At 31.2% G+C, this 15,501-nt stretch overlaps 1 protein-coding gene and 1 long non-coding RNA gene across 2 annotated transcripts; one reads left to right on the forward strand and one right to left on the reverse strand.

Annotated features, from left to right (window-relative positions):
• The first annotated feature begins 8,523 nt into the window (after positions 1-8,523).
• On the forward strand, positions 8,524-9,437 carry LOC137820910 (uncharacterized). The gene is made up of 2 exons (XR_011082714.2): positions 8,524-8,826; positions 8,939-9,437. It is a non-coding gene; the product is annotated as an uncharacterized LOC137820910 (long non-coding RNA).
• Positions 9,438-9,559: 122 nt separating this feature from the next.
• On the reverse strand, positions 9,560-11,105 carry LOC137820909 (two-component response regulator ARR17). Its single transcript, XM_068625241.2, has 5 exons — positions 10,836-11,105; positions 10,550-10,626; positions 10,205-10,282; positions 10,044-10,114; positions 9,560-9,930 (listed from the first exon to the last, which is right to left on the reverse strand). Exons 1-5 carry the CDS (start codon positions 10,963-10,965, stop codon positions 9,843-9,845), a joined length of 444 nt encoding a protein of 147 aa, XP_068481342.1. The 5' UTR covers positions 10,966-11,105; the 3' UTR covers positions 9,560-9,842.
• Between the last annotated feature and the right edge of the window lie 4,396 nt (positions 11,106-15,501).

A 15,501-nucleotide genomic window follows, 5' to 3' on the forward strand; every position in this document is an offset into this window, starting at 1 on the left:
ATTTATTTATATGTAAGTTAACCAGATAAATATTTATATTTATATTTGAGTTCACATAGAAAACAATGTCAACCATTAGATATTATTTTAAAGTTAAGTGTTTTTGTTTTTATTCTTTCAATTTTTTATTTTAAAAAATATGTCCATTATTATATGATATTTGTTATCTACTTATATTTTTTTTTAATAGAAGTCCGATAATTATTTTTAAGTAACACTCATGAATAATATTATGTTAGCAAGGTATATGTCAAACTTTTCTAAATTCATAAAGATATCATTTAGGAATAGCAAATAAATAATTTGTTATTATTGTCCGAACCTATCCGAACCCGTTTTATATTGATAAGATATACGAGTTTGAACTAATTTTTTTATATTTAGTATGAAATGAATATCTAGATATTATCTCCGTTTCCATTTTCATACTAGTTTATATATTTATTTTAGTTTTAAATCATTAAAATATTTATAATTTATTAGGCACTACAAGCAAATCATGAAATAGAAACCAATTTTTAGAAACCAAAATAATTAGTTGCAATAGTAACTAAATTAGAGACCATTTTAGAAACTAAAAAAAAATAGTTTTTAAATTAGTTTCTATTATTGTTAAATAGTTTCTAAATTGGTATCTAATTAGCCATCAAGGTTTTAACTACCAATTATTTAGCTTCTAAATTTGGTTTCTAAAACATTGGTTGTTAATTAGATACCAATTTAAAAACTATTTAACAATAATAGAAACTAAATATGGATTTCTAAAGATTGGTATAATTATTTTGGTATAATTATTTTGGTCACTAAAAATGGATTTAGAAACTATTTAACATTGGTATAATTATTTTGGTCTCTAAAGATGGATTTCTATTTCATAATTTTCTTGTAGTGGTAATTTAAAAAAAATTATTTTCACAATTTTTAATTTTCTTTCATAATTGTGGTATGACTTTTCAATGTTCACAAAGTTCATTCAAATCTATAAAATACTTTTTTTCTTATCACAACTTTAATTATACATTTTTTTTTTTTGCAATTTGATTGATGTATTGTAGCACAAATTTCATTAAATCAAATAGTTTTTAGAATACATTTCTACTTATTTTTTATATTTTTTTTATGAGTATGTTTGACTCTTAATTTCATTTGGAGTAAACCCTTATAATTTGTCATTTTGACATTGAGTGTTTTCTTTATTGAGATTTCTGTTTTTTTAATGAATATTTGGATCAATAAGGAGTGAACATGAAAAAAAAAAACCGGATATACACGTTATCCGATAAAGATGATGATGAAAGAAAATTTATATTTGTTAAGATATGAGGATGATGATAGATTTTTACCTTAAGAATAAGGATAAAGGTGTTAAAATTCACATATACCCCATCCTCTTGTCATTCATAATAATTTTTCTACTTTAAATAAGATTCCATGTTAAAAATGATAGTTTTATATCTACAAACATGAAAACTAATTTTTTTTATGATAATAATTAAAACATGGTTAAATAGGTTTTTTTATCACATTCTTATGATATGTTTTTTTTATTTTGTCCTCAAATTTATCACGATCATGTTACTTTGATGTTTCAAAATATTTGTTTTTCATGTCATGTGATACTTTTGTATGTCAACGAGTTAATGTTAAATGATGATGTGCATTTTGGGGTGGAGTGATTGAAAGGCTGAATGCTAGATTGTGTAGATGGAAAGGTAGGTTCATGTCTTTGGTCGGGAGGATTTGTCTGATTAAGTTTGTACTCTCTTCTATTATGTTATTCTATATGTCTTTATTCAAAATGTCCTCTGTGGTGGCAAACGAGATAGTGAGGATTCAAAGTAATTTCATATGGGGGTGGGGTTCTTACGGGAAAAAAGATTGCATAAGCTTCTTGGAATAAGGTTTGTGAGCCACGTGAGGTTGGTGGTCTCAGAATATTAGACTTAAGGGTATTTAACACGACTATATTAGAGAAATGGATTTGGCAGTTGGGGACGTTTAAGGACATATTGTGGAAGGTGGTTCTTGAATCAAAATATGGAGGCTGGAAAAGCCTGCAAGAGGGCGTGAAAAATAGTAGGGTCTCTCTGGTGGAAAGATTTGAAGGAGGCTTGGGGTTTGAAGGGATGGGGAAGGAATTTTGAAGATGTTAGTGGAAGATTGGCAATGGAGAGGAAATTTCCTTCTGGGAGGATAGTTGGGCGGGTTGTGGGGTTTTAAAGAGTGTCTATCCGAGGTTGTTCTCCCTGAGCTCTTTCAAAGTTGCTAAGGTGGTCGAGCTTGGTGTATGTACTAATGGTGTTTGGGAGTGCTTCCTGGCTTGAAGAAGGAGTTTTTTTGAATGGGAAAAGCATATGGTGAGTCATTTTTTCCAGTTATTTCAAGGGTTGAGTCTTGACTTGGAAGAGGTGGATAGTTGGGTTTGGAAAGATGGGGAGTTCCAAGTTTATACGGTTAAATTTGCTTATAATTGTTTAAGGAGGGTTCGAGAAGGGGAAAATGTATATATGTACACAAAGTTTTGGAGGTGTAAAGCAGTGCCCTCTGCACTTGTCTTTGCTTGGAGGGTGCTGGAAAATAAGACTGCTACTAGGATCAATTTGGAAAGGCGTGGGATCGCGGTCGAAAGTTTTTTGTGTAGTTTTTATGGGGTGGAGGAGGAGACTTGTTGTCACTTGCTTTTTGAGTGCATAATAACTTGGTCAGTCTGGTGTCAATGTTTTGTTTGGCTTGGAGTGACGTTAATGAGTCACAATGAACCACTGTTAAAATATTTTTCAGTTTAGGATGTGTAATGCTACTGATTTAGTTAATGACGTTTGGGGTTTGGGGAGTGGTTTGGATTGTAGTAGTAAGTAAAATTTGGAAGCACAAGAATAATGTTATTTTCAAAGGGGGATTGGTTGATGGATTAGAATTGTTCGTTATGATTCAATTAAAGGTTTGATTTTGGATTACCTTCAAGTCACACTCTATTTTTTCTCTTATTCTGATGAGTGCCTTGATCCTTTGATTTGGATGAGGTTGCTTACGTGATGTATTATTAAGTCAAGTAACATTTTAGTTGGTTTGTGAGGTTTGACAGGTTTTGTATAAGAGTTGTATCACTCATGAAATTATTCATATTTAATTTATAGTTTTTTTACTGGTAAAAAAAAATATTACTATATATTATCATAAATTTGATACAAAAGATTATATCAACTCATGACTTTTTTAAAAAAAAAACTAAATTAAGAACATTCAAAATAATAAAATTAAATTAAAAAAATAATATTAAGATAAGAAAAGCCTATTTAACTTTAAAACATCTATTCAAATCTTAGAATTCTTTTTACAAATTTAGTGAACACTTATATAAAACATTTCTATGTTTTAGAACTGTGGATTTAGTCCTTAGACCTTAGCCTTGAACTCTATTTATGTGTGAGAAACAAGTATAGTGGATATTGAGGTGATGATTATGCATTAATTGTGTAGGATCTATACACATATTTTTTAGAGTTCTTGTCACTGTGTTGTTACCAATATTCTAACGACTGCTTTTGTTGTGTTTAGGTCATTAGAAAACTGATTAATTATTAAAAAAGAAAAGAATTGAGATTTAGCACAAAATCTAGTATTGGCTTCTGCGGAACTAGAAGCATCCCAAGGTTGAAATATAAAAAAATTATATTAAAAATTTAACTTTAAATCTAATTTAATTTTATAAAATAAAATTTATATTTATTATATATTATAACTTTTTTTATCTTTATTTGAGATTTTTAATAAAATAAAAAGTGTTTATTGTTAGACGAGATCTTTAATAAAATAAAAATAGACAATTTTTTAATAGTTGATTTCGATTCTCATGTGGAGAAATTATTTATATAGTTAAATAATATCAGTTTAAACATAATTAACATGAATAAAAAAATCATTATAATTAACGTTGTTCTCCGTTATAAACTTAGCACATCATTTTTATACCACAAATCCACACACTTTCTTTGTCTACCGCAAAGCTAATGGGAACGTTCTTCGTTGTTCATACAACTAGCTTGTTCCTCTATATTTTAAATTTAATTTTTATTATAATGTATAGAAATATTTGTTAGAAATGTCTTTTAGTAAAATATATATGTGTGTTTGTCTGTGACAGAGAATTACATATTAGAAAGGTATATGTTAAGTAAAATTTTAGAACAACACACTTTCGGAATATATGTTAAAATTTAAATAAAATTGTAGGATATTAAATTTATTTAAGTTAGATTTATAAAATTTATTTAGTTCCGTTATTAAAATTTATGTTATTTGACTCTTATTTATTGATATTATTTCTTGTAAATTTTCATATTCTTTCTTTAATATTTTATATATATTGAATGTATTGAATTTGAGAGATAAATTGTATTATTTAATCAATTGATATCATCTGCAATATTTGTTTGGAGTTACAACCAAAAATCTTATGATAAACTAACATTTTTCTTAAACTTTTTATTCCTCTTGTATTTTGTAGACTTTATCAGATAAATATATATGTAAAATAAGTCTATGGGAGAATCTTCCTAACCGTGGAAAATGTTAGCTATGGTGCAACATCAATAATGCCAACTAAGGCATGCTCAATGGAAATCTCTATCATGCATATAAATTTGCAAAAACTACATGGATGATCATCAATACTTTGAAAAAAAATACTATTTCATACTTAATTGTGGTTATTCATTATTAGTTTGTAGCTATAGTCATTCTCAACTTCCTTTTTTATCAACATATTGTTCTCATTATCGTCAAGGGCACCCTTTCGTGGTGAGGTATTCATAGATTTATTATTGGAATTAATACAAGTGTTAAATTAAATGGAATCATCTTACCCATCAAATCTTCACATGATCCCCTAGTGTCTTTCCTAACAAAACAAGATTAGAATGTCTAAACTCTATGAAACAAACAACAAATGATCTTATCCAAACAAATAACAAGCAAGTGGAAGCGACCTCATTTAACCTAACAAATACTATTTATAAAGACTCAACATCTCCATACCAACCACCATTAAGGGTGGTCATGGATTGGATTAATCCACATCCAATCCAAATCCAAATCCAAATATTTAGATCAGATTTAAAATCCAAATCCATATTTTTTGTAAAAACAATTTGGATTTTTATAAATCCAAATCCAAAAATATTTGGATTGTATCTTAAATCCAAATTCATATTTTTTATAAATTTATATAATATAAAAAAGTTATTAGTATAATGTAAATTACTTTTATTTATGATAAAGATTACTTATTAATTTTTTTAATGTCAAGCTTATGTTTTTAATTAGTAATTAATTTCAATATTTTATAGTAGCTTAACATTTTTATATTTACGTATTTATTATTTATTTAATATATATTTAAATAAGTAAGTTTGATTTTAGGAGAAATGTTTTATCCTGACTTCATTTTCAATTATATCTATTCAGATAAAATATATAAATAATTTTAATATGTTTAATTTAAAATTTTCGTATTATGCATATTTTAATTTTGATAAAAAAACCTTAATAAAAAATTACTCCGTTATTTTTATTAAGGTAAGAAATTCTCTATTTTTTTTATTATAAAATGATTTAATTTTTAAAATATTAAAATAAATTGTATAAAAGGGATTATTTTTTCACTGATGTCAATTCAGTAGAAAAAATTATTTTTCAAAATTCTAAAATGAATACTCTCTTTAATGAAAAACAAAAATTTAATATTTGTATTTCTTGTATTTTTTTCTCTACATTTTTGTAAAATAAAAAAAATGTTAAAATTTATTCGTGTCTCATGCATTCATGTTATAATGATTTGAAATAAATTATGTGATAACATCTCCACCAACTGACCATGGTTTGAAATAATTTGTGGCAGTAGATTTGGTTAACCAACCTCTGAGCGCGAGACACTGAAATTTTGTAGTACATTTCGCATAGTGACCATGCATCATTATTTGGATTATCCATTTTGTAAAATTGGTATAAATAAAATGAAACTCTGATCTAAATTTTTTTTAAAATATAGATCAAAATCAAAATCAAATTTAAACAAATAAATTTTGAAATGGATCGAAGCATTTTAAAAATAGAGCGATTTGTTTTAATTAGATTTTTTTTTCCATCCTTAACCATAGACCCTATAAACCACCAAAGTGCTTCTATCTAATGGTGATAACTCAAAGACCTTTAATATCCTCGTGACATCCAAAGGTAGTCATGCAACAATGATTTAAGCGTGCTTCCCAAAGTTGAACTATGTCTCTATAAGCTTAAGTATTTAATGTACATTGTAGATGGAGGTGCTCTCCACCAAATAAATGATTTTTTTTCATAATAAATTATTCGTATACTACATCTCTTCTACCTTAGAGAAGTGACCATTACATTTCAAGATAAAGTTGATCAAATAATTATTTTTCTTTTAATAATAGACTTATTTTTTTTTAGCTTGGAGGTTAATATATATAGTTGAGGCACCTTATCAAAGAAATAAAAATTTTGTTTTCACAAGAGACTTTTCATCTTCTATGTTTCTTTGAATTTGAGATAAAGAACATGTGTCTAGGTGATCTCAACAAAAAAAAAAAGGACATTTTCTTTAACACTCTTCATATTCTATAAAAAAAACCTCGGAGACTAGGAGATCAGGATTCTTCATCATCATACGATCGAAATGATGAAAAAAAAAACATCTCTCCCTTTTGCAAAATACATCTTCCCACCAAATTAAATTTACCAAATTAAGAGATAAATAGGTAATTCAGACCTTAACTTCATCAATAGTTTTATTCAAGAATTAAATATTGAAATGTCTAATGCAGAACTATGAAGCTCGGACACTCTTCTTAAATGGCGTGTCGGAGTCCGATACTCGTATCGGATACCAATACTCGTATGACACATGTAGGACACGTATCCGTGAAGTGTCTAATTCAAAAAATATTTGTTAGAATTGTAGTACGATTCTAACACAATTTTAAAAACGAAAAATACATTAATTTTCTAAAAATTCAAACTTTATTGTATAAATTGTTATTATGATTATAAAAATAAGAAACAAATTCTTGTGAATCAGTCATGAAAAACATTTTTCTGCTCCAAAAAATAATCTAAAACATACTTGTGCACATAAATCTTTATTGTCAATTTATATAATTTATAATTAATATATATATATATATATGTGTCCTCGTATCCTACATTTTAAAAATTTTACGTATCTTCGTGTCCGTGTCCGTTTTATATCAGTGTCTGTGTCAGTGTACATAGATGCAGAATGCCGTACTATCTAACTCTCAATTTAATAAAAGGACGTATCTTGAACTTAAAAAATCTTAAAAAAAATGGAGAAAAGGATGAATAAGAAAGAAAGAAACATCAGGAACAATCCAGATTGAGAAATCCCAATAATCTTGCCTAGATGAGTTAAATCTTGTAAAAGTATAACTTTATTCTGTTTTATTTTCTCTACTTGAATAACCAAGGCTTCCACTTCTTCTCTTCTCACCAAATTTCTATCTACCAACTTTTGACTTACAAAACAAGGCCCAAGAAAATTCTTTTTGTGAGCCTTCTTCACATGCCAAAAACATGCACACCCAGTTGCGTCTCACACAAAATCATTTTATGTTCAGATATGCCAAAATGTTATGTTTAGTGAAAGTGTATGGGGCATTTGTATAATAAAATATGTGTGTTCGTAGTCCATATGTACAGACATAATAATGATATTGTGCGACATAAATAATTATTTTTCATGATTGTAGTTTTTTTACGAGTTATTAAATAACAATTATTGTTTACATTCTTAATCTTCCTCTTTTTTACCTATAAATTATTATTTATTAAACAATGGTTATGGTATATTGGATTGGGGAACAGTCATTATCAAAGTCTTTAATTTGACAATTGGCATCACAATCTTATTCTTCTTTTGCACCGTTTCTTCATTTTTCATTGAATTTACGTATACTACTAATACATCTCATTCATTCACCTCTAATTGCTACGTCGTTTTTTGCTCTTTCCAACTCCTATACGTAAATTCATACTAACCAACACACCACAAAAAATAGGAACATACGGATAAGCTATAAATTTAATGCCTTAACTTTTATAAAAATTAATTCACGTATTTCTTTAGTATAATATTTTTTAAGCATTTCATACCAATGTGGAAAGAAATTAAACTTACATAGTTTTTTAAACCACAAAGAAAATAGGCTAATGTAATTTTTTTAAACAGGGAAACCTTTTATTAAGAAAATGGAAAGAGAATAAAAACAAAAGAGTAGAAATAGACATTCATTTTCAATTTTATTTTAGAAAAGGTAAAATAATCGAAGGAGGAAAGATAAATTAAAATGGAAGTAAATAAACATATTGAAACGCGAATAGTCACATTCATGATTATAATAAATGAGGTTGATTGCAAACTACTGTAAGATGAAAAATGAAATCAATAATTAAAGGTTTCATAATGAACAACCAAAAGAATAAAAAAATGTGAGAAAAATAGTACATGAAACAGATTAGAAAGAGAAGATTGGATGAGAAAACGCGTTAAAGGGTCTCTCTATAGTTCAGATCTCAACTAGCCCACAATAAACCTTCCCATATCTCACTCTGGCAGCCTCACAAATCGAATATTCTTAGCTTAAATTTTCGTATTCATTTTGTTTATTTTCCTAGAATCACTATCTTTTTCTTTCCCCAACGGCCACTGCATCTGATGCTGTTTCCCTCACCATCCTGACTAAAATTTTGTTGTGCCTGCCTTCAAGCTATCACTAAAAGTTGAAGGTAGCCAGACATTATTTTTGTTACACTCAAGTTAAAGGGTCTTGTTTTTGTGATTCTAATACTTATTTTAGTTTCTGGGTTTGTGTGTGTGTGTGTTTTTTTTTTATGTTAGAAATGGATCAACAAGTTGAGAGGCAGAAGCGTAGCAAGGAGATGAAGAGGAAGAGTGGTAGGGTGAAGAAGAGTAACAAGATAGTGACATGTTGTCGCTGCCCCTGTCGGGCAGCATCATGCATGTTCCGAGGTATTGGGAGGTGCATGTTTGTCTCATGTTACCCTGTTGTGCAGTGTTTGGGTTTGGATGACAATAGACATCGCCACCATCACCACCATGGCAAGCACTTTGATTGGTGACTCAAAGCAGAAAGGTTATAGGAATCAATGCAGAAAGTCTGAGAAGGATGAATAAATGGTCCTCAGTTCTAACTATTGTTCTTTATCTTTCTTCCATAGTAGATTGATTAGCTTTACATAATTCTTTTCATGATGGATGAACAATTTGAATTTTTGGAAGTGTTGGTTTAATGTAATTCAGCCATCTCTTTTGATAATGGAAAATTGTATACAAATTATTATTCATGGATATTGCAATTCAGCCCTCTTTGTCAAAAGGAAAAGTCTGCAATCTGCATAACCACCATTTTCTGTATCAAGAGAAATTAGGGGTTTACAGTTTTATTTCATTTTTATCGTGGCCCTAAAACTAACTTCCTCTGATACCAAGCAGATAAAATCAAACATTGAAAAAGAACACGAAATATATTCTAGGAAATTCAATAAATTGGAATATGTAAATAGAAGAAAGAGTGAAAAAAAAGCATCTTCAAAACAATGAAATGCATTCCTACACCTAAACTACTACCACAATTAGAGGATAACATTCTGGTTAAGGCCTATATATTTTAGCAGTATAGGGCAATGATAAATTCTGGGTTCTGAGTTATGCCCACAACCAGACCACAGATCTCACAGTTGTGTTCTTGCCTAGACTTTCTTAAAAGTCAAAATTCACTTTCTCAATTCATTAACTGACATGTCAGTTTTTTAACATCAGATTGTTTGAGGGGCTTTAAGATGAACATCTGAGCTCCTTCTTCCAGACACCTGTTTTCAGCAGAGCAACAACAGAACACACTTAACAACACAAAATACATCCAAGACTTATTGAGCCAAATAACTGTTATTGAACAATGGTACATAGGAATGTTGGGAATTACTTGTTAATCCGTGTTGGTATGTTCTCAGAAGACATTATCACTACTGGAACTTCCTTCATTACAGATGATTCCTGTTTAAAATAGAATGCAGGTTGTGGTGGTTATTAATATTACATTAATGAATGCATCTATGTGCCAAAAAGAATAAAAAGCAGTAGTACCTTAATTTTCTTAAGTAGCTCATAGCCTGTCATTCCTGGCATGCAATAGTCTGTGATTACCAAATTTACTTTGGATCTCTACAAAGCAGCAGGTGGTATAACCAGTTAGCACCTACTACTACCAGCTTGGTAAAATGAATGTAGTAGAACAATAAAACCCTCATTAATGTACGTTCAAGAAAAAACTGATTAATGTTTTTAAGTCATAAAAAACTGACTAATACTTCAGACATTGAAAACTATTAAAGGAGTAAACATTTTCCAACAAAAGTTTAATGTTATATTACATAGTTAAGAAACAAAACAGTGTTGGAAAACATTGATTAATCTGAAATGAAGACTTACACCGTTCATGCTGTTCTGTCCACCACTTGTCAAGCCCAATAACTCCAATGCCCTTGGCCCATTTTCTGCAGTTGTAACTGCAGCAAATAAATAGCATTAGCAATCAACAATGACACACAAGTGAACCCCTAACTCAACAAAAAGGCCCATTCAAAACAACTTCCCAGACAGAAAGAACCCCAAAATGAAAGCATCAAACACAACACATAGAACCACCCACAGAGGTGTTACTGAGCACTTTTACTTTTCAACATGAGAAAGGTGTAAAACTGGCCTAAAGGTGTACCTTTGCAAGAAGAATTCCTGAGGAGTTTCTCAACGAGTTTTCGATCAATAAGGTTGTCATCAACGGCCAAAACATGAGGAACATCATGAGCACTTTCCATGACCCAATTTGAAGAAGAAGGTGCAGCCATGCGGTGTTGTTGTTGTTGCTGCTGCGTTGGTGATACTTCTAATAAATAAGCAGAGGAATAAATGGTACTGTGTCCTCGTTTTCCTCTCTCTTATGAGTAGTAAATGGTAGTAATGTGGAAGAAGCTATTACTATTACAGTAATATTAACACACATACATACAAGCACAAGGTAAACTAATAAACACAGTTGCAAGCAATTAATAAAGGACAGTGCAATAATATTAATTGCAGAGAAGAAGAGGACGAAGGGAAAAACAAAAGGGTTGGGTGACAAGACGCGTATAAATGAAGAGAGAAAAGTAGAGAAACATAAGTTGGAAGAAGTCACAAGAGTTGTATGAAGGTAAGGATATGGTGTGTCTGTGTGTATCTATATATATATATAGACATATGTATGTGCAGAAGACAGAGAGAGTAAATGGATATGAATTCGAAGGTGGTTGGTGGGCGAAGAATTTTAGAAAAACCAGAGAGAGAGAAAGAAAGAATCAGGTCACAGATATTTCGTGATCCTTTTCGGGTATCTAGGATTTGATTCAGTCCCCACCCTGCGTGTTCAAAGGCTACAACACTCTCATCATCAATTCATCTCTCTCCTCTCTCTCATTTCATTTATAGTTTCTATCTTAATTTTTTGTCTCTCTTTGACGAGATTTCAGCATCACTCTCTGCATTCTGATCTCACCATTCATGCACGTTTGTTAGATGTTCTCCCAACCTTTTTCATCCTCAAACGCAAAATCTAATGCCCCTCTTCCTGTTTCTTGCATACAATTGACACAGGGAAAACTGAAAATACTGTTTCTTCACTCTAATGAAAATATTATTCACTCTTTCTTCATTCTTTTTAACCTAATATATTTTATTTTTTATCTCTTCTATATTATACATTTTTCATTTTCATTTTATATTTTATATTTTTATCAATTCTCTTTTTTTCTCTCCTTTAACCAACGGTCCATTTATTGTAGAGGAGATAGATAAGACACAAAACATACTAATATATATATATATATATATATATATGAACATGAACAGGATATCCATTACTTTAAAAATAAATATACTATGTGTATGCTTTTGTGTATTGTTTGATCAAATTAGTAGATTTATTTTTCACAATTGGAATGATATTCTAAATTTTATATTTTGTTTGTATTATGATTTATTTAAATTTTTCATGTATGATTTTGTTTTAATTTAATTTTACAAAATCGATTTGAAAGTAAAAATCAAACATCATTTATATATTAAAATTTATTTTAAATTCTATATATACTCATAACTTAAGGAATGAATTCAAATATAAGATTAGATATTTACTGTGATCTAATAGAAATTTAATAACAATAACATAATACTTTAAAAAAATATGATTATGATAGATTCTGAATAATTTTAATAATTTTGATAATAAAATTTATTTCTAACTCAACATTATAAAATTAATTTATAAGATAACATTAATTATATATTATAATTTAAAATAATTCTTAGTCCGCATAAAATTTATAACTTTTTTATTAACACGTCTTTTTGACTTCTAACCTCACTTATTAGTTGGGTCATGATGAAGTGTATTAGGAATGAGGTTCATTCCGCAACTAGTATGTACCCGAATACCTAATAATATTGTGACTTGTATTCTATTTGTTTGATCTAACTATGTTTAATAAAATCTAATTCTTTGGTTAGAAATACTAATAAATCTCATTAAACAAATATAAAAGAATACTAAAAGAAATTATTAAATAAAAATTAATTTTAAATATTAAAAATAATTAATTACTCATTAAATTATATATTATTTTAGATTAAAAATTATTAATATTTAAATTAATTTTATTATTGATAAATAATTTTTAAATTAGTATATAATTAGTTAATGAAATTTTAATTACAATTCTAAATAATTAGTTGATAATTAAAAAATTTATAGTTAATTAGATAATAATTTAAAAATTATTTATTAGTAATATAAATTAATTTTTTATTTAATAATTTGTTAATAATGTAAAAACATACGTCAACCATTGTTTTAATATAGTATTTCATACAGAGAACCAAAGTGTTTTGGGAGGAATTTTGAAGTGTGTGATACCTAGAGAGAATAATGGTAATAAATTGTGCATATGAATTTAAAGTAAAAGTAAAAAATATATTATAAGATGTTTGAGGTTGAGAAATATGAGTGGCTTATTCCATTGACGGTTTAGCCATACGGATGACATGATGATATCTTAGGATGCAGAAATGAAATTGAATTGAAGTGAGTGATTGGGTCATCAAAGATACAAGGTGGTCCTCGTTACAGAGTGGGAGACAAATTCAATCCAGTAGAATCTACTATCAAATTCCTCTCCAGCTGTTCTTTCTACATTGATAAGAGAGATTGAACTACTTCACCAAATTCACTTTTGCTCATTATCTCATCTTTCAAAAATCGAATAGAATAAACTTTTCATCCTAATTTTTTCTCAGTTTAGATTTTCTCAATGTTTCTGCCTCCATAAATAAGATCGGTAGTGTGATTTGGACTATAATATAAATGAGTTAAATAAGCATAATAAGAAAGTAATTTTTAAAAGGGGTATAGTCGATGATTTATTAGTGTTTGTCATGGTTCAATAAATGGATTGGTTTTGGGTTTCACTAAGTCACATTCTGGGTATTTTTTCTTGGATGGTCTTCTAATATTCTTTTTCAGTAGGGGTGGTCATGGACTGGATTTTTCAAAATCCAATCTAGATCCAATCCAAATCAAAATAAATGGATTGGATTTAAAATTCATATCCATTTTAACTAGATCAAATTTATTTGGATTTTTCTTAAATCCATTTAAAGTGGATTAAATCTAGATTAAATTCACTTTCTTAATTAGATTAAATCCACTTTGTCAAATACATTAAATCCATTTTGATATGGACACAGACTAACATGGCTCGAACTGGGCCTAATCTGACTCAACTTGGACGCGGATCGACGCGGACCAACTCGGCTCAACATCGACCCAGGCCCGGACCACTCGACATCGGCTCAGTCTCGAACGACTCGACATCGGCCTGAGCCCAGACGACTCGACATCGGCCTGAGCCCAGATGACTCGACATCGACCCGGGCCCGTACGACTCGACATCGATCCGGGCTCGTAAGACGCGACATCGGCCCGGGACTATACGACTCAACATCGGCCTGGGCCCGTACGACTCGACATCGATCCGGGATCGTACGACACGACATCGGCCCGGGACCGTACGACTCAACATCGGCTTGGGCCCGTACGACTTGATATCGGCACGGGCCCGTACGACTTGACATCGGCGCGGGCCCGTACGACTCGACATCGGTCCGGGCCCGTACGACTCGACATCGGCCCGGGCCCGTACGACTCGACATCGGCCCGGGCCCGTACGACTCGACATCGGTCCGAGCCCGTACAACTCGACATCGACCTAGGCCTACTCGGATCGACATCGGCCCAAGCGCGCTCGGCTCAACATCGACCTGGGCTCGCTCGGCTCGACATCAGTCTGGGTCCGCTCGGCGTGACAACGGCCCGAGCCCGCTTGACTCGATATCAGCCCGGGTCTGTTGGACTTGACATCGACCTGGGCCCGCTCAACTCGACATCAGCCTGGCCGCTCGGCTTAATATCGGTCTTGGCCCGCTTAGCTCAAAATCGGCCTTGGCCCGGATGACTCGACATCGGCCCGGGCCCAGACCCGAATGACTCCACATTGGTTCGGGCCTGCTCGGCTCAATATCGGCTTTGGCCCGCTCGGCTCGACATTGGCCCGGGCCTGGACGACTCGAAAATGGCTTGGGGCTATTCGGCTCGACATCAGCCTTGGCCTGGTTGTCTGGATATCGGCCTGAGCCCGCTCGACTCCATAACGAACCCGAAAGAATCAACTCGACATGGGCATGGACCGACTCGAGTAGACATTGACCTGGGTCAACTTGGCTCGATATCGGCCCCGACCGACTCGGGTCGACTCAATATCGGCCACTTAGCTCGACTTGGCCCAGGGTTGACTCGGCTCGACTTTGGTCCGGAACGACTTGGTTGACTTTGGCCTATACCGACTCAATTCGACATGGGTCCGGACGACTCGGGTTGACATGGACTTGGGCCGACTTTGCTCAACCTAGGCCCGAATTGTCTTGGTTCAACCTGGATCGAGCCAAGTCAAAATCCAACCCAAAATGCAATTTGGATAATCCAAAAATGTACCCAATCCATATCTAATCCATATCCAATTAAATGGATTGAATTTAAAATTCAAAAATATGGATTTTGATTTGAGATAAATCCATTTAAATGGATTAAAACTAATATGGATTTGGATCATTATGGATTGGATTTTGTAATTTGGATTTTTTGCCCACCCTTACTTTTCAGGTGTCTTTTTAAGATGATTTTCTGGTCCAATCAGTTGTGTTTGTTCTCTATAGTTATAAGTTTAGAGCATTTTTCTCTTTAATAAGAAAGATTTCTCTATACGAGTTAAACCACTTTAAAGTGGTTCACGTTT

This window comes from Phaseolus vulgaris, chromosome 9 (assembly GCF_051622355.1).
Source record: "Phaseolus vulgaris cultivar YP4 chromosome 9, ASM5162235v1, whole genome shotgun sequence".
NCBI lineage: Eukaryota > Viridiplantae > Streptophyta > Magnoliopsida > Fabales > Fabaceae > Phaseolus > Phaseolus vulgaris.

Excerpts from the sequence above, each read along its gene's own strand:
- LOC137820909 (XM_068625241.2), bottom strand. The coding sequence starts at position 10,965 with ATGGCTGCACCTTCTTCTTCAAATTGGGTCATGGAAAGTGCTCATGAT. Across the intron at positions 10,627-10,835 it reads CAGGAATTCTTCTTGCAAAG|TTACAACTGCAGAAAATGGG; the intron begins GTACACCTTTAG and ends TATTTGCTGCAG. Across the intron at positions 9,931-10,043 it reads ATACCAACACGGATTAACAA|GTGTCTGGAAGAAGGAGCTC; the intron begins GTAATTCCCAAC and ends TGCTGAAAACAG.